This window comes from Harpia harpyja, chromosome 10 (assembly GCF_026419915.1).
Source record: "Harpia harpyja isolate bHarHar1 chromosome 10, bHarHar1 primary haplotype, whole genome shotgun sequence".
Classification (NCBI taxonomy): Eukaryota; Metazoa; Chordata; class Aves; order Accipitriformes; family Accipitridae; genus Harpia; species Harpia harpyja.
The window spans coordinates 16461764-16489324 of record NC_068949.1 but is presented as its reverse complement, the minus strand read 5'-3'; the positions used below and the strand labels follow the sequence as shown (position 1 = coordinate 16489324).

At 38.2% G+C, this 27561-nt stretch overlaps 1 protein-coding gene across 1 annotated transcript in view; it reads left to right on the top strand.

Annotated features, from left to right (window-relative positions):
• Window positions 1–23722, top strand: part of NRG3 (neuregulin 3) — a 436962-nt gene extending 413240 nt beyond the window's left edge. Inside the window, 3 exon segments of the mRNA XM_052799207.1 lie at window positions 5033–5160; window positions 14309–14479; window positions 20339–23722. Of these exon segments, the coding sequence (XP_052655167.1) occupies window positions 5033–5160; window positions 14309–14479; window positions 20339–20846 (807 nt within the window). The 3' untranslated portion in view covers window positions 20847–23722.
• Window positions 23723–27561: the final 3839 nt, after the last annotated feature.

Genomic DNA, 27561 nt, shown 5'->3' with positions numbered 1-27561 from the left:
TGTCTCTTCTGAATCTCCTTCAAGTCCACTGCTTTTCCCAAATATTCTGGCAGCAACACACTTAATTCCTTGCTAGGTTTTCTAGTGTCTTGGATTTGGATACTAATGCACTGGTAATCTTGCTATAATTCTTCAGTCAGGAAAAGATAGATGTGCCAGTTTTTAATGCAGGATCTTTGAGGTACACAGGAGATTCAGATTTATTTCACCTAATGCATGAAACTTAGGACTTCCTAGTATTATGTACCCCTTCCCAAAGAGTTGATATTATCTTCAAAAGATATTTAACAAATGCGCTTCACAGGACTGCAGCAAATGGTTCCATGTCCTCATAGGCAAAAGGAAGTAAATTGTCATTCTCAGCTGCCCCTCATAGAAAGGCAAGTGTTCTGTGTGCCCTCATACACCATGCAAGGGGTGAGAGGAGGTGTTGCAGCCGTCCTTCTGGTTTTCTGTAGTTCACCAGCCTTCATGAGTCTTAATAGTGATCCTAATTACTACCTCCTTTTTCCACCTCGACTAGAGGGTTTCTTTAAATTCTCATAACTTGGCAAATATGTCATGCAACAAGAAAAAAAAAAGCAGCTGAAGCCTTGCCATTCCTTTAGTGATTCTAAGAGTTGTCATGGTTGTTTAAAGTGGCCTTTTTCACCTTTGTGGATTTTAATACCTTCTCCCACGGCACTAAGTGGATCTATTAATTCCCTATTACTTTCCCTCTAAGGTGGTTAATATGCTTTTCATGCTGTAGTGTGTGGTTTCACTTTTCACTACACTTGTTCCTAATAGCTTGCGATCACTAGCTCCAGGTTTCTGATAGTCTTATAATGAGGGGAGAAAAATGCTCTTTTTGTGTCTTGTTGCCTTTTGTTGATAGTAGTAGGAAATAAATTCTCTTTAGTCACTGTGATAGAAATGCAATTAATATATGTTGAGCAACAGATACACTTAAATCTTTTAAAAGATTACCGTGTGGTTTTACCTGAGTTGTGATGTGATTTATCAGCTAAGATCAAGAGCAAATTTCCCATTTCTATCTCACATGTCTACTTAGGAAGAACTGCCAGAATAGACAAACTTGAATTTACTGGCCTCTGTCTAGAGCTAGGGTTGGTAACAAAACATATAAAGCATATGGGAACAGCTGTAAGGAAGTTAAATATACCACCTGATGGGCTTTTGTGCAAGGTCAGCCCGTCCAGAAAAATCACTGGCTCTTTACCTCCTCGAGGCACCCCCTCTGAATCTAATTTAAAGCTGACCCCTCTGCCTTCTCAGTCCTTTTTGAAATGTGATCCCCACATCACCTCTCTTCCAATGCCACATGCATTTCTGGACTTTTTATTATTACTATTTTGGGAAAATCATTGAGGAGGAAGAGCTAAGAAGAGCTGGGGGGAGGGATGGGTGCTTTGTTTTGCATAATACTAGGACAAGAGTGTCAAACTGTTCTGTAGCACTTGAGTGGCATTTGTTATCCATGGATCCTACATTTTAGAATAAAGAATACAAGGCATGGAGCAGGGGAATTACGTGCTCGCAGTCGTACAGTAGGTCAGTGGCAGAGGCTGATTTCTTGTCTCCTGGCCCAGGCTGCCTTTGCAGATTAGCTTAGCATTAACTAGCAGCATGTGGATTTTTATTGTCAAAGAGCTGAGTAATTGTACATAGCAGATGATTTTCTTCATGAAACCGTGAAAAATTGAAAATTTGCAAAATGGTTTATTTTTAAATGCTATCATTATTCTTTAATTTATTTAGCCATATGCATCAGCGTTTCTCAGTAATTGCTCAAACAAGCACAAATAATTAAGCAAGACAATAAAACCATAAAAACCCAAATACTGATAAGCTTTCAGTGATGTTTTCAACCTACTGGAACAGTCCTTTGAAAGTATTTCACAGCTTATTCTCCATCATGGCTGAGTATTCAGCAGCTCACAACACTCAGAGGGCTCTGCAGAGCTCAGCCTAGGTGAGAACTGGGCTGTGGAAGCAGCGGGATGGGCTCTGCTGGGATACAGATGGGGAGTAATCCTATACCATACTTCTGGGGGCACCAATGGATACTGCTGTAAACTCCTCACAGAAATCTGTAGATATTTTTCTCCAGAGATGATCTCAGAGAAAGGATGTGGCACTTATGCTTAAGCTAAAGGAGAATAAACCCAGCGGTGTTTAGACCTATTAAAATGTATGAACAATGTGATACATCCAAATCAGTTAAATTACATTGTTCAAATTCTCTGTATAGTCACACCCTCAATTTAAATTGTGATTCACATTTTTGTTGTAATTATTGTTATGGCTGTTATGGTAATTGGTAAGTGGTATATCTGAAAATGGTGTAAAATAAATGTTCGGTTAGAGGGAAAAAAAATCCTTTGCAGGCTGCATCTGGGTGGTGCTGGATGTTGGACCTTCAGTATAGTTTGCTAGGCAGCATCAGAGCAGCTTCTGGGAGTCCTGGTTTTCCTCTGTTGTGATGAGGAAAGACTCTGTATACCATTGCTCCAGCCCACATCCACCTTAACCATGGATGCAGCAAAAGGCACAGCTTATCTCTAATTACCCTTCATGATTCACTTCATACTCATGGTCTTATAAGCCATTCGGACCATCAATTTAGTATCATGAACAAACACAAAAAGGACAGAAAAAGCTTCCTGGCACTAACAACCCATTCTTTACATAGCTCAAATTGATTTATTCAGGTCAGAAATCAAAGACAGTTTCATTTCTGCAGCTGGCAGGATAACTATTAAAGTTTAAAACCTTCACAGACATAAGTACCTTAAAAATTGTACTTCTGTCTGAATATTTTATCTACAACATTTACAAGTGACAACTAAGATCATGGTAACTGAAAGAAATAAGAGTGGAAGGTGTTTCTTATTATTTCAGTTGTATTTTCTTCATGCATGTGGCAACGTTTTGCATATTGTCACTCATAGCTTTGCCTTCAGAAGCACATATATGGTGATTTTGGCCCTGTTTATGGGGGTATTTTGGACAAGAGAAAGAGGGAGAAGAGTATTGGAGAAAAATTTGAAGATCTGTTATTTTATCTGTAGAAATCGGTCATAAGAAGTCTGAGTAGATGCACTAAAATTGCATGTAACCCATTTTTAAAAGAGTTACCTTGTATAACTTTCCTTTTGGATTTTGCTGAAGTCTGAGGAAAAGTAGATAAGAATAAGTGAGAATCAGAAAATAATTCTGTATTTTTAAGGAGTTATTGGTCTTTTCTTAGTCAACAAAATAATTCTGAAGAACTGTACTTTGAAAGAAATCTTGCAATCTTCTCCATGAATTTTTGCTATTGTATCATAGCATGACATTTTTTACCACTGTGATTTTTTTTATATTATTATTACTATTGTAATTTGTATTTTCTTGATAAAATATTTAGTCATGTAATAGAATCATAGAATCATTTAGGTTGGAAAAGACCTTCAAGATCGAGTCCAACCATCATCCATGCCCACTAAACCATGTCCTGAAGTGCCTTGTCTACGCGTGTTTTGAATACCTCCAGGGATGGTGACTCAACCACTTCCCTGGACAGCCTATTCCAATACCTGATGACCCTTTCAGTAAAGAAATTTTTCCTAATATCCAACCTAAACCTCCCCTGCTGCAACTTGAGGCCATTTCCTCTCATCCTTTATCTCCAGCCACCTGACAGAAGAGACCAGCACCCACCTCACTACAACCTCCTTTCAGGTAGTTGTAGAGAGCGATAAGGTCTCCCCTCAGCCTCCTTTTCTCCAGTCTAAACAACCCCAGTTCCCTCAGCTGCTCCTCATAAGACTTGTGCTCCAGGCCCCTCACCAACTTGGTTGCCCTTCTCTGGACATGCTCCAGCAACTCAATGTCTTTCTTGTAGTGAGGGGCCCAAAACTGAACACAGTACTCGAGGTGCGGCCTCACCAGTGCTGAGTACAGGGGGATGATCACTTCCCTGCTCCAGCTGGCCACACTGTTTCTGATACAGGCCAGGATGCCATTGGCCTTCCACAATACCAGTTTGTTGTAAAGATAACAAGGATATCTAGGTATCTAGTATTAAAAATACAAACTCAATACAGAAAGAATTGGATTAAAGAAAAGTAGACCAATGAGTTTTAGTGCAGGTCATTGTAATGCAATGTAAAAAATCTGGAAAGTGCAGTATTTTTCATACCTGAGTGGAAATGTGGGTTAACCTCTCATAGGTCTGAGATACTGTCCAGTAACCACTAACAACATTGATTCTTCTTCCAAGCCAAAATGCAGCTTTTTTTATACTTTGCCTTTCTGGCTCCATTCAGGATCAGACGCACAGTTTTTGCTGAATATCCAGTTGAATCACAAAGCAAGAAGAAGAAAGTCTGTTCTTGTTCATGTCTGGTGTCTGCTTTACAGACCTTTGTGTCTCACTATGTGCCCAGAGACTGCCCTACGCCTGCAACTGTCACGAGAAGAATTATGTTTACATGGTTCTTACTAGCACAGATACTCCCAGGTCAAAAGTTTCAGACTTGTTCAGAAGGGATATCTGGCTCCATGGATAGGGTTCAGATATTTTTCTTACTTATCTGATGATACAAATGCTGTTTCAGTTTGGTTTTCATAGTTATGCATGCTGATAAAAGCAGTGTTTGACTGAAATCTCCAAAGGACCCAAGAAGGTTCTGACCGTCCTCTGAGATGTGTTTCATGATCTCAGTCTCTGCATGGACAGCCACAAAAACAGGTTTTTAGTGAAAGGGATCAGTGTTCCCTATCATTATGAGCAGATCAGTCAGTAATTTTGCTACTAATGCAGATACAAGCATTTTGATGTGGAGAAGGTAATGGGAATAATGAGTACCGGTGCTTTCCGCTATGTAAACAATAGTGAATGAATGTATTACTTGCAATGCCTATTTTTAATTTAAAAATGCATTAGAGCACTTCTTACCCTGCTCCGATATGAATTCTGATTGAATAGCATCAACAATGTACTTTGCCTTTTGTGTATTAATTAATTTTATTCTCTGTACCACAGTATTCAAAAACAGATAGGCATCCTGGGCCTATTCTGGACAAGGTTATGGAGTCTAGTTTTTCAGGCCCTCAGTCTTTCCCAGAGGCCTTGTCTCCCGACAGAGGAACCCAGCCCATCAAGCAACATAGGTAAGCAAATGGCTGTCTGATGGGCAATTTGGCAGGCTGCCGAGGGCTGTCGTTGAACTGGTGGTACGTGTGCAGGATTATTGTGCGCTGCGAGTAGGAGAGATGCTGAATGGTACGGTACCAACAGAGCCTCAGCCGACTCATTAAGCAGATGTCCAAGCATTTTCTTAGCTGCAGACATAAAAGGCAATAACAATGCTCACCGATTTCATCTGCATTTTGTAAAAGTCCTAGAGGAAGCATTTAAAGACACTATCCAAGCTGTAGACACAGACCAGTGATTGAATCAACTGTAGTTTGAGAAACCATTAAAAACTAGACTTCCCTTATCAATGTTCACGAAGTTAATGACTCATTTGCTGCAGAAAGACATGGTTGCAAACTTCCAGCCTTTCTCACTGTTTGTTTAAACAAATAATAGTTGAAATGAATAATGACTTATTTATGAACACATGGTGGCCTTTGAAAACTAGTCTTTAAAAAGTTTGGATGGTTGTTTCCAAGAGGAAGAAAAGAGGAAAGTCACCCATTACTGGATGGCATTTGGATTAGAATTCTGCTTATGGCCTTTTTGGATGAAAAACAGTGCAGATGCTTCATTACAGGACTAGAAACCAAACTCATGTCTGGTATAAGCAATAGCGTTGGTGGAATGGCAATGGTAATGTCTGGTCCAGAGCACACAGAGAGAGAAAAAAGGCTGAGAAAAATTAGTTCAGAATTTTTTTAGCTAGATAATCTGGAGGGGAAGACTTATTTAGTGAAAGGATAATTTTTTAAAATCAGTAAAACAAAAGTCTGGGATTGCATGAGGTTATGATCTAGCTTCTGTAGTATTTGGTGCATTTTCATTGTAGTCCCCCAGTCAGCTTACATGTTCCTTCTCTTTTGAATGAATGATTAGCTTAACCTACCAAAGTGCAGCCTATGAGCCAGGAGGGGATATTTGGGTCCTACCTACTTTTACCTTACTTAAGCTTTTAATTTGGCATGAAAAAATAACGCCAACTGTCATGTCAGATCCATTTCTTAGATCTTATTCCTTATTACACAGAGATTTTCAAAATATGCTTAATAATTTTACTAAACATAGATGAACTATGGAACTCATGCCTAGAGTGCTTTCCACAGAAGCTCTGGAGGGAATTTTATCTCCATTTAGTCAAAAGGTGAAGTTCAGAAAAAACACAGTAACATTCCCTTACCTTTAATAACATGATTGCAATATCCAAGTTTGAAATCTTTTAGGTGCTGTACCATGACATTACCTAAGCTTAAAAATGTGGAAATAAATTAAAGACTGAAAATATTTCTTCTGTTTAGGAACATCTCTTAAAATAAAAGCTGAACGACTCTCTAGACTCCCTGTTTTCCATAGGGAAATTACAGAATAAGCCACGCTGAATTTACCGTGAACTAATGCAGAATCCCAGATTGCTCATTTTAACACCTTTGCACACAAAATCTCTCTTTCGGGGGGGGGGAACAAAAACAACAACAACAAGCCCAAAACAACAGTCATCTTATTTGCAGATGTCAAGCACCAGGCTATCTTAAGAGTCTTTGCTTCAGAACTGTTTTAAGATGTAGAATGATTACCTGAATTTATAAAGAATTATTTTTGTAGTATTATAACTTAAGATTTATTATACAGGCCCCTTGCTTTATAAAACATGTCACAGACTTTAACATTTAAGACTTATAAGGCTGTCTTTAATTTATGCACCATGTGACAGCTTCCTAATTTACTCAGTTTCTTTAGATTCTAAATAGTGTTCCATGTGGCCAAATGAGGAAAGTTCTTTTTTCACTGGGATACATTTTGTCCTAAAAATCCCTTCATTCCATTCCAAACCTGACGTGAGCCTGGAAAAATTACAGCAACTCTGCAGGTTCTCTGTTCTTTGCTGTTGTTAAACTATGTTATTGTTTTATTTCTGCTTGCTACGGAAATATTTTGTTCCACATCCAGACATGTTTTCTCTGCTGGTGTTTTCAAGGGCACTAATGATGGGTGATCATTTCTTAAAATTGGGAGCTGTCTGTTTCCAGTTCCTAAAACCAATACAATTTTGGCCTGTTGCAGTAAGACTATCAAGGTAGGGTATCATTTGGGGTTGCTGAAATTTGACTGACAGAGATAACCTAGTTATTTCACTCACATTATTAGATAATAACAATTTTGTGTCTCTACCAACCTCAGCTGCATGCAAAGAATTACTGCTGAGATTGAATTGAAAATTTGAGTCTCCACTGAATCTTACTCCTAAAATATTTTGCCTGTATTATGCACTGTTATTACAGTAGAAGTATTCTACCTCATCTGCTTGCATATGTAAACCAACTCTTAGTACTTTCAGAACTGGAAAGTAACAAATGTGTTTAATCAGTAAACTTCCTGTAAAGCATACAATGCACTCAAAAATTAACCTCAGATTATCTGTTGATTTTAGTAAGAAGAAAACCCATAGTCTTAATTTCTAACAGATAGAAACAAATTAGTTTTGTTAATTACGGGATTGAGTTGTGATCCCTTTGAATAGCAGTTTTCTTAGTAATTAGTCATCCTGACTTTCATTCATTGATTCAGTCATCATTGATTTTAGAGGGATTCATTTCAGAGAATACCATGATGAAAACCAAATGCAGAGGCTTTCGGCCTAGAGCGGTTGTATTGTCTTACAAAAATGCCAAAATAGGATAAACTTGCTCTAAAATTTAAAATAATTTGTGTTCGCTTTTTTAATGAACTTTTAACACCATGAAAACCATGGTATAAACAATTTTTTTGATTTAGTAAGCAATTGACTCTTTATGCTCCTGATATAATTGACTCAGTTTAATTCAAAAGACAGAGTAAATTAAAGTTATTCTGTAAATAAGGCTATTAAATTTCAAGAAACAAGTATTGATAAACTAAAGCAACTAAGAATGGAAAGGCAGAGGAAGCCTGAAAGGGAGAAAGTATCAGGAATCTGATATTTCCCAAAGAAAGAACATAGTTTTCTGGAGAAATTTACTAAAAAGAATGCCTAAAAGGAATGGGGTGTAAGCAACAAACTATATCACAGCAGGCAAGAAGTCATGCTTGAAGTGAACACTTCCAGGAATCTTTGTGAATTAAGAATTAATGTTAATACTGAAAGCAATCAATTGTCCTTGCTGTATAAAGAAGAGGAGTACTATACAGGAAGAAGCAAAGCTGACGGGGGGACAGAGATAATATATGAAGCAGTTGGGGCAATCCTGAATGAATATATTTCATTTTTCAGTTAGGATGAGTATTTGAGGATGAAGGTAGAATAGGAATAGAATCAAATGTATGAAAATAGACATTATTACAGTCAAAGTGGCAGCATAATGCAGAAATCAAAGCCCTCAAGTCAAGATGGTCTGGCTAATCTTGATGAAAGAAGTCTGGAAGGAGAACTGGCTCATGAAATTTCAAGTCTGGTCGCAAAATCTATCAAAATGGGAGCTGTGCCGTGTGATGATGGAATAGCAAATGTCAAATATTTAGGAAGAGGAAAAATTTATCGAAGGAACTGAAGACCTATTATGTTGAATTAGACTAGTCAAGGCTTTAGGACAAATGTGGGGGAAGCAGATTCTTTGGGTAGATATAAAAAAGGCTAAAAATTGTCATAAGTTTTACCAGCAGCAGTTCCTGCAACACTACACTGATGACTTTCTTTGTATCTGGTGTAGGTGAGCTAGATCTCTACACAGCCTCAGTCAACGTTTGTTGTCACATGTGTCTAATGCCTTTAATGGGAAAAAGCAGGGAGAGGCAGAAAAACTATAATACAGATACACAGAGGTGGTTAAAAGGTAAATAGTAAGCAGTTACGTTGAGCAGGTAAGTGCTGGGCTGAAGACATTCACTAGTGGAGCACTAATGGAGCTCTCAAAGAATTAGTCAATGCTGGGAACAAATTTTGTTTAATGCTTTTGTGCATGACTTTGGAGTAAAAAAGATGGAACATACTGAAAAAATTAGTTAAAAGATAGACTCAATACAGATAAAGATCTAGATATAAAGAATGAATTGAATAACTTTAAAGAGTGGCATAACAGAGGTGGACTGAAGTTCAGCAGTACTAAATACAGGGTCAGGCATTTGGGAACTAATAATAAAATTTAAGAAACAAACGAGGAAGAAAAGTTTCAGTATATACTACTTGGTCAAAGGATAACCAAGTCACAAAGTGATGCAGATGTGCAAAAGATAAATGGGATGAGAGGAAGTATTAATCAAGACATTTCTGTCAGAAAGTCAGAAACATTAAAACCACTTCATGAGACACTGTTGTCACTTCATTTGAATATAGCATGAGAATACACCACTATTATCTCACCTGGTTAAAATGTCCTCCTGATTACTATGGACTCAAACTGCATTCATCACCTAATATGAGTCATTAATAATCTGTGTTCCATAGAAAGTGTTGGAGAGTCTGTCTCATTTCAGTCTTCAGTTCAGAAGACTGAAAAGGGTATATGACTGCTGCTTATAAATACATCAGAGAAAGCATAATGAGAAGTAAGAGACCTATTTAAAATGAAGGAGTATGGTGGCACAGAGAACAAATAGATGTATACTCATCATAAATAATTTTAAACTGAAAAGAAGCCTCAAAGTGTTCAATATAAAACAACTTTCTGGAGTATTAGCCTGGATATTGTAGTTTTAGGGTGGAGGTTGATCAATGCACTGCAGGGAGTATATGATGAAGTTACAGCAGATTATTAAACTCACTGCCACTGAGGTACCTTTGAATGCTCTGTTCTTTTTTCCTGTCGTATGTATCTATCTGGTAGAACCAGGATGGTGACCAGATGGTATGGGTAGTGTTGAAGGATTTATGTAGAGTCGCAAAGTCCCCGATGAGCCCTGGCACATGCTATTCCTGAATACATGAATAGATAATTTCAGAAATAAAGAGTAGATTTGTAGGTATAGGCTGGCTGCTGGAAAGCTTCTCCTACATATGTGAAGGGAGAAGAGAGTTTTGCAAACAGCAGGCTACAGTCCCACTCCATCACCTGGGCTGAGAACCTGACCAGCTGTAATGGTTCATAATCACAAGCTAGAAAACACAGGTCATTGTGCCATTGTAGATGAGATGTTTTCCCAGACTTCGCAAAGGCAAGGGAAAGAGTGGTGTTTAAATGCTTAGGATACAGGACACTATAGAGAAAAAAGGGATAAAACTATTAAGTTCAGTTCTCTCATGCCACAACTTTTTTGGCATAATAATCTCCTTACAATCTTATTATTCTTTTAATCACATACAGCTTTGTTGAAGTCCCAAACATTATGTTAACTTTCTCCCTTTGGGGAGCCATCTATAACAGGCTCCAAGAGATGCGCTCATTGTGTGTCATCTCGTTCTTGTAAACGGTCTGACGAAAGGACTTCGTGATACAGTGTTATTATTGTTGCATGTTATTTACTGAGAGATGCTTATGTTCTCAGGTATAACAGATCCTTTTTATTAAAACTGAAAATTGGTTGAAAGTCTGAATAGTTGATCTGTACAAATGTTAGCAGTAGATTGTCTAACTTAGCTTAAAAATGTGGCTCCCAGGGAACATCAGAAGACACTGTCTATCTGGCAGCTAGCTCTGTCATTGGGGTATGTATTTACTGTTTCTGTCTTGCAAGGGCCAAAACCCATGTCTTCAACACTAATGTTTGCATCTCATGATTGGTGGGTAATATAGGATGTAATATAGGATGTAATATAATATGCTTCTCTGTATAGTTTTTGCAGGTACAGAGCCAGAGTATTTACAATCAGTTTTAGAACTTTCCTTTCTCCCTCAACTTTGCATCTTTCTTTTCATTAATTACGATCATGAAAAAAGGGGAAAGAATAAGTAAAATAGATCTACACACAACCATGGTTATAAGCATGATTTCTGTAGCTCCATTGTGCTCATTAAACAAGAATGGAAGGATTGGGATCCCATCTAAAGTTTTAACACTTCAGTTGTCATCCTTTTGTTAATGCTTTTCATGTTCCTGTTGACAAAGTTAATTCTGAATGTGTTTGTAATGTGATGTATAATCAATTTTGTTTAGTAATTAACTAAAAAGTAGTACAGGAGGATTCCCAGAGTTACTGTAAATTCACTGCAAGTCTTCTCCTCTTCATGAACATGGTTAACTGCACTTGGGAGTTGTGTATGTGCCTTGAGAAGAGAATACTCCACCTGCTGGGACAGACTGTTTTTACTCGGTTGCTCAACCTAAAGAAAATTTTCACACAAAACAATTTGCAACAATGAATCCCAAGTTCTTAATTAACTTTAGAAATGGTTGAACTACTTCTTTCAAACCATTAATTCATCAGAACTATATTTCTCCCTAGTTTATGCATTAGTTGTGAACCAGTTCGAGCATATTATGATTTTTGTTATTCTGGAGTAAATGCTTAATAGATTTTAAAGACATATCTGCTGCAGCTTTCCTTATTGGTCTGTTTTATTTAACAGCTCAGTTACGCGGGCTGGTTTCTTTTACCCAGTTAGACTGGAGTACAGGGAGGAAGAAACCATAATGGTGGCTAAAGGAGGATAAATTCCCTGAAGAAATCCAAAAGACATTGTTTGCCTCGCAGTGAGGAACACTCTACATGAGCAATAGAGCAGAAGCCTGTGAGGGACTGTTTTAACATTTTTGGAGGAAGAGTATGCTGGCATTCGTAGCAGTTTTGTGAAAAAGGAAAAACTTTATTATGCTGGAGTTACTTTTTCATAGAACATTTAACAAAAATCGTTACTATCCTGTCTTTGGTGCTTCAAGAAATTAGCGTTATCCTGCAGCTTGCAGCTGCACTGACTGTACATATTTCCTTGTCCTCCTTAGTGAATTTGTCTTGTCCACAACCACAGATGATTTTTGTTCATTTTCCCCTCTGTTTTTGTTGTCAGAAATGTTGAAAGCGTAAGAACCTCACGTTAGCAACAAATCGGTTGCTTAAGTTCTGTCAGTTCTGGAGCTGGTGTGATTGCAGGACAATGTTGGCATGTGCCAGATCCCTTCAGTCTAACCAGCCCACACACTTTTAGCAGCCTGTAGCAAGTAGTGTTAGATGTAGTAACAAGAGTTTCAGTGCAAGTTGAAGGAAGTTCAGAGAGGTCATTTATATGCATCTTTGCTGCAGTTTATACCAGTTATCTCAGGTATACCTGTCTGTGTTGCAATTGTGTCTACTACAAATGCAGAGTTTTTGTAAATTTGTATGTGTGCTACTAGATGGGAGACCATGTGCTCTCATCCAAAAAGGAGGATGCGCAAGGGCATCAAACCAACCACAATTAAACAATGCCTTTCTAGTTTCAAATATTGGTAATCAGTCTAAAGTCTGTTAAGTTAATCAGTTTGTTGACTTTTATAGTACATTGATAAATATACTGCAATCAATAAAAAACCCTGAAATTCATTATCTATCACAGATTATTCATTCAGCTGCATCTTTCAAGATGCAATAATCTCAGACTCTCCTAAGCAGTAATTGTCAACTGTTTTGTGACGTGGTAGTGTAATTTTACAGATTATGAACTGTAACTCACAACTTGAAGTCAGCCTTCAGAATTGAAAGGCCAGTACTTCAGTTTTTTAAAAAAGTTTTTTCACAGCCTCCTTAATAGCTAAGGAAAAATCTATTTAAGAAAACATCGAAAATCCTTGGGGGAGTGCTATTGCTATGGGTTATTGATTTTTTCAATTAAAAAGCACCAGGAAAGTAAAAGTGTGGAAGAGAACAGAGTGGAGACCATGATGGAACACTGCTAGCCTGAGCAGTAGGATAGAGACTGTTGAATTTATTTCTTATGTTTTGACTTTGGGGAGAAAAGGTTGGTTTTAATGGAAATGTACACTCCAAGAGAATTTGTCCAAGATATTTGGTCCAAGCAAGAATTGCGTTGGGAGTAGATGTGGCCCTAACTATAAACAAAGTTCCCACTAGGTATAAAATGCAGATTGCTTTTAAGTCACATTATAATAGGAAAAGAGAAGCAAACTTATCAAAAGTCTTTTGCATAGCTGAATTGTATCAGAAGTTGAAATTATTCATGTAACCAAAAATAATGACTCTTAAAATGCATCTACAAAACCTGTATTAAAATATTATTAAGGACGTGACAGAATATTAGGTGATACGTATGCATTTCTGAGACCCAGGAGATGTCAAGAGAAATAGGAGTAGCTGGAAAACGGATAGCCAGTCACGCCATGCAGTACTGTGACCTGTTAACAGTAGAAATAGGTTATGTCTTGCCTTAATTCTGTGTTCCCTTATTTTTGCATTAGCAACAGCTGAATTTATGGTTAATATACCGAAACTATGGATTCCAGATACCTTTTAATTCCTGCAGGAAATGGAAAAAATCCATTCTCCTTCCAAAACACTACAAAAATGTTTACAAAAGCAATTTTCTAAAATAAGTAGAAAACTATTACTTGTTTTTATCATGTTCAAGTTTGTATTATATCACATAAAGAAACGACGCAGTATTTATCAATGTATATAAACAAGAAAACAATCTGTATATAAAACAAGAATAAAACAACATAGAAAAGAAATCTTGTTCAACGTGGAGAAAACTTGTGTCATAGATGGTTTCTTCAAGCTGCAGTTCATAAGCTTCACTTATATTCTTCACTTGTATTTTTTTCCCAGTTTAATGTTGTTGTATCAGGAAGCAGCACCTCGTAGGCTGATAGATGATATAATGGGCTCTCAATTTAAGATACGATTTTGAGCTCAGATGTAGGTATGATAGAGCTGTGCTGTTTGTTTATAGTATCTGAGGAGTCAACTCTATATAGCAACATTATGGTATGCAGCATGGAGAAAAAGAAGCATCCTTCATCAAGTACAAGAAAACATTTAATATACCAGGCAATTATTTTCATTCCTAGAAGAGAGGTGGTGTATTAAATATGGCATAAACAGCAGCTAACTGCGGATTATAGTATTGTATTTTGATAGAGAATTTCTACTGACGTCATACACTGCCACAGCAAAGTTTATAAAAACAGTAATCCGTGCGTTATTGATCCTGAATCTTTACTTTGCAGAAGTTTACGCTTTTGCTGTGATAATTTTTACCATACTCTTGGTGTTGTTCCTAGAAGTCTCTCTTCATGCTGCAGCCCAGGACAAAAAAATGGGATGCTACATAGAAATGCCTTTCGGAGGACTCCTCCCTTACCTCGGGGTAGGTTCAATGGAATTACAGGACCAGCATATCAACAGCTGGAAGAGTCAAGGATCACAGACCAGGACACAATACCTTGTCACGGGTAAGTAATAACGTAACTAAAGTGAGCCAGTTTGTGAATGGCTGCTGTTACGTGGTTCGTATGCTTTGCCATTACAGTCCTTCCAACTTTGTTGTAGTGTACTGTGGATCCAGGGTTTATAGTACTGAAAGCAGAAGAATGTTTTCAGCGTACTGGCTCTTTGAAGGTAATACATTTTTATTTGGCTGGCTGCTCTTTTTAAGCCTTTCAAAGGCTGTAGAAGGAGTGATTAGAACAAACTGTAAGTGATTGGCAACGTTACTCTTTATAACTGATGCTTTTTCTAGTGGTGCCATGATGTTCTAGTAACTTTTGCAGAGCATTTTTTCCTTCCGTCAGCACTGGGCATATAAGAGAAAATAATTCAGAAGTCCAACTTACATGGTTTTTTAAATAAATCAATGTACATTGCAAAGTGTATTTGCTGTAGACCGAAGTCCAATCACTTCACACAGGTTTGTCTTTGAAAATGCACAAAGAATCCAATATTTTTCCTTTTTTAATTCAGCTTATTAGAATATTGAATGTGAGCTCCAGCTGTACATAAGGTCTGAATTTCAGAAGTGCTCCTGAGCACCTACAGCTGCCTTTGAAGTCTTTTGCAATTGCTGAGGTATTTTGCATAATATTTACATATCCCTATAGATTTCCAAAGACTTTCCAGAATCACTACAAACATATTATATGTAAAACAAGGAGTGATATCTGGAATGGAATAAAACGACACCAGTTTCATTAGGATGCGTGTAAGTCCCAGCTAAGTGTGGCAAGGTGAATAGTTACACTGTGAGAAGGCAGCTGTACATTTTTCGCATCAGAACTGGCTTTATGAAGTGCAGAACTGAGGTCGTCTATGTGTTTAATTTTCCTCAGGGAAGGAGCTCTTATCACTATCCACTCTGACCTCCTGGGAAATGACAGCCACAAGTGCTGACCACGAATAAGCGTCGTTACACATGTGTCGTTGCACGCGTGGGCACGCGTGCAGGCACACGGTCCCCCCACGCCTCCCTTGCCACACTTTCCGACCTGCAGCAGGATGGCCCAGTCTGGGGTACTCTGTGAGAGGGGCACATGGCTCACAAAATGTTTTGTAGATGAATCTACCTAACAAAGTTGGCCGCAGTAATTAGGAAAGACAGACGAAGAACAGGGCTTACCTTGGAAGGGAGAAAGCAAAGCAGCAAAAGGTTTGGGTATCTGGTGATTTCTTTTAAAAAGTACAAATTTGTCTCATACTTCTTTCATTGTCTCTGTTTGCTTCTTCTAAGGAAAAACTTGATTATTACTTCTTGCAGTAAATATATTTTTGTTCGTTTGTATGATAATGTGTGTACAATTCCTTACAAAAATTGTGACTCTGAATGCAACCCTTCTTGAAAGGGGCAGGCTAACAGCCTTCCCTCTTCAGTGGCAGTGTCTTGTAACACGGGCTCTGGAGAGTGCTGCAGCCTCTTCCTAGGTTGAGAAGTGAGGTAGAAAACGGCAAAGCTGTCTTGTGGGTAGTTGTATTTACTCTTCTCTAGGAAATCAGTGTGTGATATTACAAGTATCATCTTGTACTGGCCTATATTTTAAATTTGCAGTTCTGCAAAAGGTTGATATTTGGACCAGACTGTGATCCCTTCTGGCCTCAGTCCACTAAAGCACTTCATCCATATTTCGTGTGCTAAGGATGTCTGTAGAGTTAGACCTTCCTAATATCGACTCTAATGATGGGGCCTTTCTCGGAAGGAGTCCTCTGAGTGCATCAACAGGTGGTGTTGTGACAGGGAGTCACAGCAGTTTCTGACACAGATTGTATCACAAATATGACACCAAAAGTCTTCCACTAGTACTCATGGAAATGAATTTTTTAAATGTCAATGTTAGGCATGAAAACAAAAGAAATTCTTTGATCTTACTTTATTACAATGTTTTACTGATGATGGTTTTTATGAAAGTAAAGTCTTTTAAGAGTGTAACAAAACTTTTTGCAAGTTATTTTGTGTTGCAGCAATGAAGTAATCTCTTCAACCAAAATATTAAGTACGCGTCCTATCTCTGAATAAAAATTAAAAATAATTCACTAATTCTACTTTACGTGGAATTCTTCTAACTTAGGAAGAGGTTTCCCCCAAATCAGATGACTTTTACCATCTAAATATCTGCTAGTTTCATAGTGTTGGTATTCTCATTAGTTTTCCAGCCCAAATGCCAAGTTCCCTTGTCACCTGCAGAAGTTACACACCTGCCTTTCTTCTCCCTTTTCACCTCCATCTTTCCCTATAGGGATGCACAAATCAAAGCAGTTTATCTCCCTAATTCTGTGAGCCTTCTGAAGTTCATCCATCAGCAGCTCTGGCTGAAGTTTAGTCAGATTTTCTATGTTTGCATTTGATAGAAAAGAGGCTAATTTACCTGATTAGTTCTTGTGTAGTCCTGTAAAAGTGCTCCTCTTCCCATCCCACATTGAGAAGGAAGCTTTTGCTGCCTTCAAGAAGCACCAGATCTCATTATTTGCAACAGGATCTAATATTTGCAGAGTTTGAGTCAAATACAGCTAGTATCAGTTATTTAATCAGTATGCTACTTGAAGGAGTACAAAAACCTGCTTGAAATGAGGGGCTTAAAGAAAACAAACTCTCTCCATGCCCGTCACATCTCAGAGACTGATTCGAGTCCCTGAGGGTGTCACAAGTTTACATGCAGTTAAGTGGACAGCAGTTTGATCGCATGCTTTCAGTGACAGCTGTTTGTGTTACACAGTATGAAGTGTTAGTAGTGCCTTATAGCCTGTGAATGTGTACATATACAGATATAACTGTGTTTATGTATGCAAGACCCAATGTGTCATACCTACAGGTAGAAAATGGGGTGTGTGTATATATAGGTATATGTGCTTACAAGGGTGAACTGAAGCCTGGTAGTGCCGCTGGAATGACTCCCATTCATCTTATCGGACCTTGTCGTCACGCTCGTATACTGAACACCTATAGCAATAGAGCTTATAGCAAAGCTATTGGTACTATGCTAAATAAAAAACGTTTTGTATTTTACGTTCCGATCCTTTCTGTCTTTCCTTAATATCTATTTGAAGGGGGTAGTAAAATTATTATGCTTCTTTCAGTTTCATTTTTTAATTTAGACTCCTAAACACAGTATAACGTAATTATTGTTGCACATTTATAAATGTTTGAGTTTCTTTTTTTGCTTGTTTTTAGGAAGAGGGTGGAGAGAGAGCTGCACTTTGAAATACATGCACGTGAATGATCATATTCAGACAAAATTTTTCAGATAAAAAACCAGATCTATCTTAGAAGGAACTGTAGTGCTGGGAAAGTTAATTATAGGAAAAAGTAATTAAGATTCTGCAATTATAGGTCTAAGTCTCAGTCTATTGAAAACAGCAGCAGTCTGGTGTCACAAGTAGAAGCATGGATCAGTTTGTAATTAACCAAAAGCTGAGTCTCAAATGGTTTAGATGTAATATCCCTACTAGTTTAATACCTTGCCTGTTGCACACAGTGTATGTGCTTTAATTCAGCCTCAGTCCTCCTTTGAAAGTCCTGTGAGCACAGGGCATAAACATGTAGTTCTGGCATAAAATTGGTGTGTCTGTCTGTACTTCAAAAAATATTATGGAAATATGCCAGGCATTGCATTACATGTTATTGTTGCTGCCAATTAGTTTTTAAAATACCAAGAATAATTGAATCTCTGTCATGGAATTGGCAAATGTTACTGATTTCTCACCAAACCCATTTTAATTCAGTCTTTTCTTGTTTTTGCTTATATATCATCCATATAAAACATCCATTGCATGTGAAATTCATTAAAAACATTCACTCCCTTTGTTTTCAGGGTGCAGCCCAGAATATGTTTAGGGCCCGAATTACCAAAAAAGGGAATAATGCAACTGATGCGATCTCTCCAGCTATAGTCGTTTGAACAATTATATAATAAGCAAAGGAAACAAGAATGGGCACAACCCAAAGGTCTGCACTGTTTTGTTTTAATTTTTTTTTTTAATTGTCCTCCCTCGGGAATAATATCCCTGATCAGTATTTCATTCATACCGATTCTTGAAAACTGTTATAAAAAGGCCCTCCATAAATGGCTACAAGTGTGTCTAAGTGTAGTGCAAATGTAATTAACCAAAAGCTGAGTCTCTGCTGGCTCAGATGTAAAACATAAACGCAGCTATATAGCATGTACAAGAAGTTCTAGCATGTATCCAAATAAGCCACTTGCTATATTATTCCCCTGGGTCCCACTTCCCAAAGCAGTATCTCTTTCCATCAGACAGCAGCAGAGATCACAACACCTCTTCCTTATCACAGACCTCCCAGTTGTGTTTTCTGGTCTTTTGAGGATGCCTGGAGAGTTTTTGTACAGGGGCTGCACAGAACTGAATGCATGCACGTGTACAGGTTAATGTGTCAAGCAGTTGTACAAACGCGGTGCCACCATAGATGAGTTAATTACAAGCCAGTGGCACTCTGCTGGAAATGAGCCTAAAGATATCTCCTCCTCTCTTTCTCCTGTCTGACAGCTCGCCAGGAGGATGGGGCCAAAGAAGCCTTTCCGGTTAATTAGCGTCGTGCGCTGATACTGGACTATGGCTGTTTCATGCAATTCACTTTCTTTTCCTTAGTTGTCTTTCTGCTAATGCCAAAAAGCAGCAAGGCACGTGTGAGTAGAAGGATACCCCTAGTGAAGTCCAGCAGGCTTAAGCAGCTTTCAGAAAAATACCATTCAAGTCAGAGCTCAAAGCACCTGCCTTCCACACCAGATCTAAATGTTGCTTTCCTCATCCATAGGTAAAACATACTAGACTTCACCATTAGCTTGCTTTATTAAATAGTGATATGGTCACAAAGCTGATTATAAATAAAATATGTTCTGGTACTAAGGTGACGTCTGTGGTCCTTGGCAATCATGACTAGTAAATATAGTAACTCTTAGAGCTCCAAATTTCTAGTAATACTACTTCTCAGATGGGAAACATTTTTTTTTTCTTTTTCATTGTTTCCTTTATTTTATATTTGGTATACTTTCCATTTCTGTTTTTTAAGTATTTCCTGTAAAGGAAAACACTTTCTGACCGGAATAATGAATTTGACTTTGAAACAAAATGGAAATATTGATAAAAATTCACCAAAGTTGCCTCACAATAAATAAAATCATGCTATGCTATGTATTAATGGAGGATAAAGGATTTTTTTTTTTGAAACACAAGATTACAGTATCAGGAAAATACAGACGTTTGCTCAAGCACGATACATTGGCTCTATTTCCGGATGAGATCTAAGAAAACAAATCAGGCCAACATTAGGAGTATGGGCTATTGAAAAAAAGACATGTTTTTCAGAGGTACATTGCACTTAGATGCTCTGCTTGTTTGAAGGGGAGCACAGGCAATCATTTCCATGTAAATAAAGACTACACAACCATGTTTTGTTTCAAGTTCTTTTTTCCTCCACCTTTTTTAAGTGTTTTCCTAAAATAGGCATCTGACATTGAGAGTTCTGATGTTGAAGAAAGCATCAATCCATTTCCCCAGTTAGGAATGTGGGAATGGAATTTCAAATTTAATTTCAAAGAATCTTTTAAAAAGGAATTGTCATTATATACTGGCGGACAAAATGAGACCAAGAGACAAGCAGTGGTTTGCCACCAGCAGCTCTGAGAATCAAAACCAGGTCTCCCAAGTCTGTTATTTTCCCCAGGGCCACACTATTACCAAGTGCTCCTAGTGCGAGGGAAAAATGACATATATCTTTTCAGCACAGTTCACTGAATCTCATACAGCATTCCTGCTGCCGGTTGCATCTGACCGCTTGATGTACAACAAAAACTTCTTTTTACTCTTTCCAGGTATTCATCCAGTGGTTTAAAAACTCCTCAGAATACTTCAATAAATATGCAACTGCCTTCGAGAGAGACGACCCCTTATTTTAATAACGTGGATCAGAAGGACTTGGTCAGCTATTCATCTTCAAGGGCCAACTCCGTTCCCATCATCCCGTCTGTGGGCTTGGACGAAGCCTGCATGCAAATGCAAAATGTTTCTGAAGTAACAGGCATCAAATGGTGCAAAAACTCCTATTCAGCTGAACTTGTCAATGTGAGTTCCCCAGTCAGTAATTGTCTTATAGCAGAACAACATGAAGTGAAAATATTGCTAGAAACTGTGCAGGAGCAGATTCGGATTCTGACGGACGCGAGGCGGTCGGAGGACTATGAACTGGCGAGCGTAGAAGCAGAGAGCGGTGCGAGCGAAAACACAGCCTTTCTGCCCATGAGCCCCATGGCCAAGTCAGAGCGAGAGGCACAATTTGTCTTAAAAAGCGAAACGCAAAGAGACTCAGTATTGACCAAGTGACTTTGTGTGGGGGTTGTGGGAGGGGAAACCAGAGATCTGTGCATTCGATGCTTTGCTAAACAGGAAGGGAGGAAATTAAATACAAATTATTTATATGCATTAATTTAAGAGCATCTACTTAGAAGAAACCAAATAGTCAATCGCCCTCATATCATAGTGTTTTTTAACAAAATATTTTTTTAAGGGAAAAGTTCCAGGAGGGATGAAGCGTACATCAGGTGCTTTCTAGGCAGGATTAGACATACAGTTTCAGTTACAGAGCATTTTACCACAGTCCCGTTCGGCTGTCCGAAGGCTTAGGCTATGCATCTTTTTTTCAGTGGAGGCCAAGACCATTCTTAGATTCATTTCTGGTTTCATGGCAGCGCTGCACTGAGCTGCTGGCTGGGGATTCAGACCCTGGTGAGCAAGTCCCGTGACCCTGGCACAGACCCGATCCCCTCTTCCCCTCTCCTCTTGGTTCCAGGTTCATACCATGGAAACAGGCACGCAGACATCTACTTCTGAGGTAGCAGCACAGGTACCTACTGTGGAATGACAATAAATCCCTAAATTGAGCCAGATGCTTAACTCTCGACCTTACTTTAATGTGTCAGTCAGGCCAAAAAAGTCAATGGAAACATAGAGGAGCTCTGGGTTTGGCCAAGCGTGGAGTGGGATTGGGGTCTGTAAAGATGCAGTGGTCAGGAGCCTGCAGCTGCTCCATCTTCTGAGCTTTGCCTATCAGAGCTGTCTTGGTGGAGAGTGAGGAAGAACAAGAGAAAGTGCAAAAGTGTGTATTACAACGGGTTTTGGGTTGGGTTTTGGTTTGGGTTTTTTTGAGTGGGAACATAAACTCCATTGTTTGTTACTGATCCCTCAACATTTCTAAACTGTTATACTTTGAAGGCATTTGTAAGCTCTCAAGGAGCGCTTCTGAGTGCGTGTGTATTTTTTTTAATGTATTTTTTATTATGGGTTGTTCAGAGAAGAGTCAGGGAGATCCGATACGATCAAAATCCAGCCGATAAGTGTCCACACTGCCCTAATTTGTTCCCGCTTTCAGTTCTCCGGTCACTTTAATTAATCATGGCTTAGGCTTTTGAACTTTAAAGCTTCAACCCTGCAGATGGTTCAGTATGGGCAGACCCACAAGCATGCACAGATCTGATTCTAATGGGGCTATGTAAGAGCAGATGGTTTCCACCAAATCACTCCCTGCAGGGGATCAAGGCCTTAGAGAAGAAATGTCATTTCCTGTTTGCCATATCCCAATCACACTATAAGCATTTTTTGCATTTGCTTTCTTTTGAGTCCCTCTTCCCCCCGTAAATTGTAACACAATATGCCAATAATGCAATGAATTGGTTCAGTGACACACACATTACTGTTTTTATTAGTATTAAAATATCTGCTTATTCATGGGGAAAAAGAAAATCAGCTATAATAAAAAATTGCTAAATAGCCTTCCCTGGTTAATGTCTGAAGATTGATTGAAAAAAAAAAAAAATTACAGCATATACAGAATCTTCTAAAACATTCCTTTGCAGCAAATTAATTGTTAAATTTATTAATGTGCCCCAGACTTCCCAGTTCACAACTCTCAGGACTTCCCAAAATAGCACAAGCGATCACACAGTGCTGTTGTATGTTGAGTCAGAATAAAGCAATATTTTAACCTGTGTCAAGTAAATTTGGAGAAGAAATGCTGAAGGTGTATGTCATTTTTTTTGTTAAGGCAGTAAAAAAAATTACCATTCACAGTCTTCATTCAGCAAGTCTTATTTTGGTTTTCTTTTGCTGTTTTGCTTGGGGTTTTTTTAAGATAAAGTTGATGAAATTGCCTTGTTTACAGAACTTTCTAGGCTGTAATCTTTGCTGTGTGTTTTCAATAAAAATATATTTGAGGGCAAATTATGCTTTATGCCCCAGGACGGAGCATGCCTCGTTCGGACTCCCTTCTTCAATGACACAGAGCTTTTGTTGTAGCAGTAAGGTGGGATCACCGTGAGGAGTGGTCTTACCCTGACATGTTTCTGCAATATGTTGTGGCTGGGCACAATCTCACTATGCATGAGCTGAGCTGACTGCGGTGGGTATGGCCCCAAGCCCGCACCAAATAAACCCTCTGAAAGACGAGGTGCATTAGGTGGGGCTCAGCTTCGCATCCCTACAGTCGTATGACTTGTCTGTCAACACCGTTTACATCCCGCCAGCTCAGGACATGACTAAAGTGAGCTTGCCTCTGCCCATAAGCCCTGTGAAATAACTGTAATATAAAAACTGGCTACTATATAAAGCTCTGATTCAGTAATTTGTGAAGTAAGATCACAATTAATTACTTGTTCACCATTAATTTCATCAAGAGATGGTCTCTCTGCAATAAAGTGCAGAATCCTGCTCAAACAGATGTTTCAAAATTAAATCTTTTCAATCCAGATGTAAGGCCTTCTCACCCCCAAATCCTGCCAAACTCTGCAAATTCACCTTTGGCAACATATTGGAAACACACGGCAAGATTTCTGTTGAAGAAAGAACCATATCATAAGCAATGCCTTTATGGAGAGAATGTGTTCACTCAGCACCCCAGAAAGACCCAGAAAGAGGGGAAGAGCGATGTATTTAAGAGAATGAAATGTTTGACTGAATGACAGATGAAGATCTGAAATGGTGAGGATATCTTCAGTTCATGTTAGAGATGCGATCTTGTACTCAGCAAAGGATGTGTGACTGTTATATGTTAACTGTTCTATTCAGTTTTCAGCATGTTTGAATAGAGAGACGTTAATATTAACCATATGACAGACTAGTGTATTATTTGTTAAGAGTATCGCTTCAGATCCTATTGAAACTGTCATTGTTTGCAGAGGAAAAGAAAAAGGTTTGAAAACATCAAACTAGGTAGCCTTAATGTCGTTTGTGTGTTTCTCTAATGCAACTATTTTCCTCCGTGGACCCTCCTATTTTACAGTGAATGGAACAACATTTTCTCTGAGGTCTGGCAATTAATTTTGTAGAGGACACAAAAGAAATTTGTACTGAAACAGTCAAAATGATAGGCCAAATTTTGCTTTACTTCTGACCCCTGTGGTCCCATTGAACTCAGTGGATCGGAAGGGATGCGAGTCAGTGCAAAATGCAGTTCAATCCTAAAATTACATCTGTTCCCAGCCTTGGTAACAGACTGTAATCCCCCTAAAAGAGGCTCTGAACTCAGTTGGTTACCTGTAACATAATTAAAAATTATATCTGACCTATGAAGTTCCAAGTGTAGTCTGGTGTGAAAATTCACACATGCAGCATTACACTTGAGTAAACTGGGAGAACAGCTAGCTAAATAAATTAAACTTTCTCTGAACTGAACAGAGAAAGCCTATGTCTCTTCAGCACAACACTGTGGAGCAGAATTATGAGAGGTGTATATTCTGACCTTTTTTTTACTTCCGTATAGAATTTCTTGAAAACAATCCAAAATAACCCTAAAAAACCCCAAAACAAACAAACAAAAAAACCCCAAAACCAGTAGGATGATCCCAGCATTTGAAGTAGGAAATGTAGGTGAATATGGGCACATTTCATAGCGTTAACCACTGAAAAACTCCTCAGTACACCCATGACCCAAAGCTGAAACTTTCTAATTCTTGCAGGGTCACATTTAGATCAATAAACACATCCATGGAAAAAGAGCTCTTCAGAATGTTTTAGGTATCTAGCCACCTAGCCACAATCTCAGCTGATGTAGTCAATGCAGTAATGACAGTTTATATTAATAGAGGATCATGCCCCAAATCTCTCCTACTCAATGTCCGGTGTAGTGTCACAAAGTTAGTAGTCTACCACATGAGGTAAAGACTTCTACACTGATTTATGGAGCTACTTTCATTTTGCTTATGAAAACCATACTCATATCAGTGTGTGAACACCCTCACTGGAATACGGTGCAAGGTTCGTTGGCCGAGTGATTGGTTTGTCAGGTCTATCTTTTACAAGGACTGAGTATCACTGACCAGGCTCTAACAGCAATGAACTTACCACCATTTGGCTAATTCCAATGTTATTCATCAAAATACTACAGCTTCAGGTTTAAATTTTGCAAAAACAATGAGACAATGGCATGTGCTTATGACCAGGCATGTGCTAGATATGCTCCTGTATTAAAAGCCTCTTCCCAATTCATCCCCAGCTTCCTTTAGTCTAATTTTGGACATTACTCGAACATTTCTTACTCTTATAAGAAATTGTGAAAATTAATACCAAAGAAGAACTCTTTCAGAGTCCTAGCTGCAGTAAATAAAATTAAAGCTTGAAGGAGCAGACCTGGAATAAAAACTGGTTTTGAAAATGACATTAATATCAATTGACTTTCAATAAATGGAATTTCCCTGTAAACTGTTTTTCACTTGGGAAAACAATGAGCTTATAAAGTGATTTTTTTATCTTGGCATGAATTTAAAATGCTCATCTTCAAGCAGATGGGGAAAAAGCAAATATTTAGTATAGATTTTTCAGCTTTTGTGATTTATTTTTTTTAATTTTATTTCAGTAGCCCAACAGGTCAATGATCCCATTATCTGTATTGTCTGACACATAGTATTAAAGGCCATCTCTGTCCCTTTTTGTTGTCTAGATGCTGGACTGTTAGATTTCCTCAAAGAGAACAAGATTTTATCTAAATTATATTAAAAAATGATTCATAGAATAATATAGTTCTTTATCTTGCTGAAAATACAAGGTGATGCAAACTTTTTTCTTTTTGTACTGCATTATTACTGTAAGTTCATAGCGAGATTATGCTTCCTTTGTTTTGATGTCTACTCACATGAAAACAACTGTGACACCCAGTTTTCAGGCTTTAGACTTGGCACTTCCAAATCACCATATCAAAGAGGATTTTTGTATTTTAAATAGCGAAGTTCAAACATGACATATAAATGAAATAGCTGCAACAGCAGTAAACTTACTAATAAAGTGGAGTGGGTTTTTTTCATTTTTATTAGATAGCAGTTAGAGGATTGGGCCATAGGAATCAGTAGTCTCTTGCAAGAAATACAGTCACAGAGTATATTAATGGCAGTGGAAAGCCATCGCTGTAGCCCAGAACTGGGGAAAGCCGCAGCAGAGGAGGAAAGAGTCATCCACAGTGTATGCTGCAGGGGCTAAAAGTGCTTTCATCTTAATAGTAAAAACCAATATAGTTGTTTAGCTGTTGAAACGGCCAAAAAGTTAAACTACCTGAAATTATTAATGACTATGTTGGTAGCATTTGAGAAAAGGAAAAGGGGCAGAAATTCCCAAATTCGTAATGCTTGTACTGTCCCTTGGAACAAAGGTAATTATGTTTTGATTATTATTACAGCACGGTTTTTAATGTCTGCTGCAGAGACAGAGCGATCACATGACACTAACAGGCTGCACTGACCCTTACTTTCTTGAAAAGATTTAGCAGTCTCCTCTTTGGTCAACAGTCCTGTAAACAAGGAGTGATCTCGTAGTACCCCACAAGGCTGCTATTGTGAAAATTTTGCCAGATAAATAAGAAAGTAAAAATACAGCAAAACAACCTATTTTTTTTTTTTTTTCTGTGAGGGACTATAATATTCTATAGCTATAATGGATAGGGGTTTGTTGATGACTAAAGAATGTAAATAAGGTATAGGATATAACATATGTAAGTGGCATGGAAATCCTGTATTTGCACTGTAGCTTTTAGTAACATATTCTCTAACACCATCAGGAGAAGACCTACGTGCAATTTATATTTTTTTTTTCCTTAACAGTGACCATGGTCTGTACCACATCACTATAGTGACAGGGCATTGATGTACTCTTGTTTTTGTTCCTTACTCTTGCATTGCAAGGCCTGCTTCTGTGCTGTCCTGTGCCCGCTCTGGTTTTACTGACATCGCTGAATTTGCAATGGTTCAGCATCATTATTCACATTCAATTTTACCTTGCCCTCAGAATCAAGAGTATAATTTACAGCCTAACGTTTGGGACAGTGGGGATGTCCACTGAGTAAATTTAAGGCCTAAAAACATTCAAAATTTTATACACTTACATTTGTCTGCTTTGGGTAGACCTAATGGGAAATCTTTCCCTTGAAGAAGGATTTATGCAGCCTGTGCTGCAAGGCATTTGCCTGCCGTTCCTCCGTATCAACGTTTCCAGTCTCCAAGTGAGCCGCTCTCTTCAGGTTCTCCTGCCCAGCGCTGGGAAGTACTGTGAGGTTTCAGACCAGAAGCCTCTGACTTCTTTCAGAGTACCAAAGACCAGAAGTCATCCCAAGTGTCCTGAGCTATAGCTTCAGATGTGACTTTCTGCCTCTTAATGCTAAAATGTCTCCAAAGGTTAAGACCTCTAACATGCCTTGCATTATATAATGTAATATAAATAATGTCAAAGTTCATAAGAGTTATATGGCAAATATTGTTTTAATGTACATCTTGCTTTGAAGGAATATGGAACAAGAGCTCTCAGTTGTGTGAATATTTGGAAACTATAGATAAAAATAATAATACATGAATAGAAAAGAATACCAAGAATAATTAATATTCTAAAATAAAAAGATAGTTCCTTGCTTTCTCTGAAATAAACAGTAGTAGCTGAAGGTCATTGAGATCCATCAGGCAAATGAAAGAAGTCTTGGTGAGGTGATTTTACAAGTCATGCCAGTAATATGTCCAAGACCTTTTTTTAAGGAATTCAGGCTTAGAGTTTCCATTGCTTGACAATACAT